Source organism: Silene latifolia, chromosome 1 (genome assembly GCF_048544455.1).
Source record: "Silene latifolia isolate original U9 population chromosome 1, ASM4854445v1, whole genome shotgun sequence".
Classification (NCBI taxonomy): Eukaryota; Viridiplantae; Streptophyta; class Magnoliopsida; order Caryophyllales; family Caryophyllaceae; genus Silene; species Silene latifolia.
Window position 1 is genome coordinate 161804000 of NC_133526.1, and position 1579 is coordinate 161805578.

Here is a 1579-nt window from a genome sequence, read left to right on the forward strand (position 1 = left end):
CCTCTTCATTAATGATTGTATTGCGTTCAGGGGTAAATTTCCTCCTCTTCTGTTGTACATGCTTGAAAGAAGTGTCAATATTGAGCTTATGGGTAATCACATTAGCATCTATACCAGTCATATCAAAATGTGAACAGGCAAAACATGTAGATTTGTTTTTAAGAAAGCTTACCAGTTCTGGCCTCACATTATCAGGAACATCAGATCCTACCAGTACATACCTGTAAAGGTACTCAGGGTCTAGTATTACTTGATCTGTTTCCATTTGAGTCTATGCCACATAAGTGCTCCTGACAGGGTACTGTAATTGCTAGGCGAGTGAGTTACCTGCCTTGGAAGGTTTTAATGACTCTGTGTAATATTCCTGCGCATATTTATGTTCACCTTTGCTTGTTGTTATTCCCCATTCTATTGGATTTTGACACACTAGTGGTAGGTTGAGAGAATGGCTCTGACATTATGGATCTAAGGCCTGCCCAAGATTGCGTTGTAGGATGAAAGGTAGTCTAGGACTCCAAATCTTTCATATGATGAGACTCCTTCAACGTAGGTTGTCAGGTAGATTTCCCCTAGAGTGTTCTTGGTCTCACCACTGAATTCTACCAGGAAATTTGACTTTTTTATGATCTGATCTTCGTCAATCGTCATGGCTTCCAGGATATCAAGCATTATCAGATTGACTGAACTGCCACTATCTACTAGAATCCTCAAGACACGAGCAGTAGCAATTTGCATAGTGATGACCAGGCCATCGTGGTGGACGTCTGAAATTCCCTGCATGTCAGTATCGTCAAAAGTAATTTGAGGTAAATTTCTAGGTTTAAAAGGAGATTTCATTTTGGACTCCATGCCTATTTTCTTTGCAGCTGAGCTAGTCGGGCCACAAATCTCAGAGCCTCCATTGATGAATTTGACTTCATAGATTGGTGGTGCTGGAGGCAGATCACGTTTTGGCCTTTTCTGATCCTTCCTTGATCTGTTGTCATCCATGTTCTTTGATGGCATTAGATCCTTTAGGTAACCTTTCTTTAGGAGGTAAGCCACTTGTCTACATAGACCCAGACATTCCTCTGTGGTGTGTCCTATGTCCATGTGAAACACACACCATCTTGTTGTATCTTTCCTGGAGTTGGGGTCGTCCGTCTTTTGGGCCACTTGACAATGTCTCCCATATTGTCAAGCCTTTTGATGAGTCATGCAGTATCAACGGAGAAGTTATATTCCTGAATAGGTGGATAGGTATAGGAGTTACCCCCATTGCTCAAGAGCATAGTTGACTTCTGATTTGTCAGGTCTAGTATGGGGAGATGGCCTGGAGCTGCTTCCCCTCTGGTTAGAGCTTTTCCTGCTAGATCTTTCGTAGCCTGCAATAATGTTTGTGGTTTCTATATTGAAATTTTTATCTTCTTCTAGCCTGATGTAGCCAAGTACCTTTTCCTGAACGTCTTCAAAAGTTTGGCAAAGTTTCATGGTCAGCTCATCATAGAAATCATTGTCCAGTGGTAGCCCTTGCCTGAATGCTTCCACAGTTGTTCAAACATCACATCTGGGGATTGAAACTTTCTCCTTATTGAATCTG

The 1579-nt window shown here is 41.8% G+C and overlaps 1 protein-coding gene across 1 annotated transcript; it reads right to left on the bottom strand.

Moving 5' to 3' along the window:
• Nucleotides 1–465: 465 nt before the first annotated feature.
• Nucleotides 466–1092, bottom strand: LOC141586320 (uncharacterized). Its single transcript, XM_074407514.1, has 2 exons — nucleotides 865–1092; nucleotides 466–774 (listed from the first exon to the last, which is right to left on the bottom strand). Exons 1-2 carry the CDS (start codon nucleotides 1090–1092, stop codon nucleotides 466–468), a joined length of 537 nt encoding a protein of 178 aa, XP_074263615.1.
• Between the last annotated feature and the right edge of the window lie 487 nt (nucleotides 1093–1579).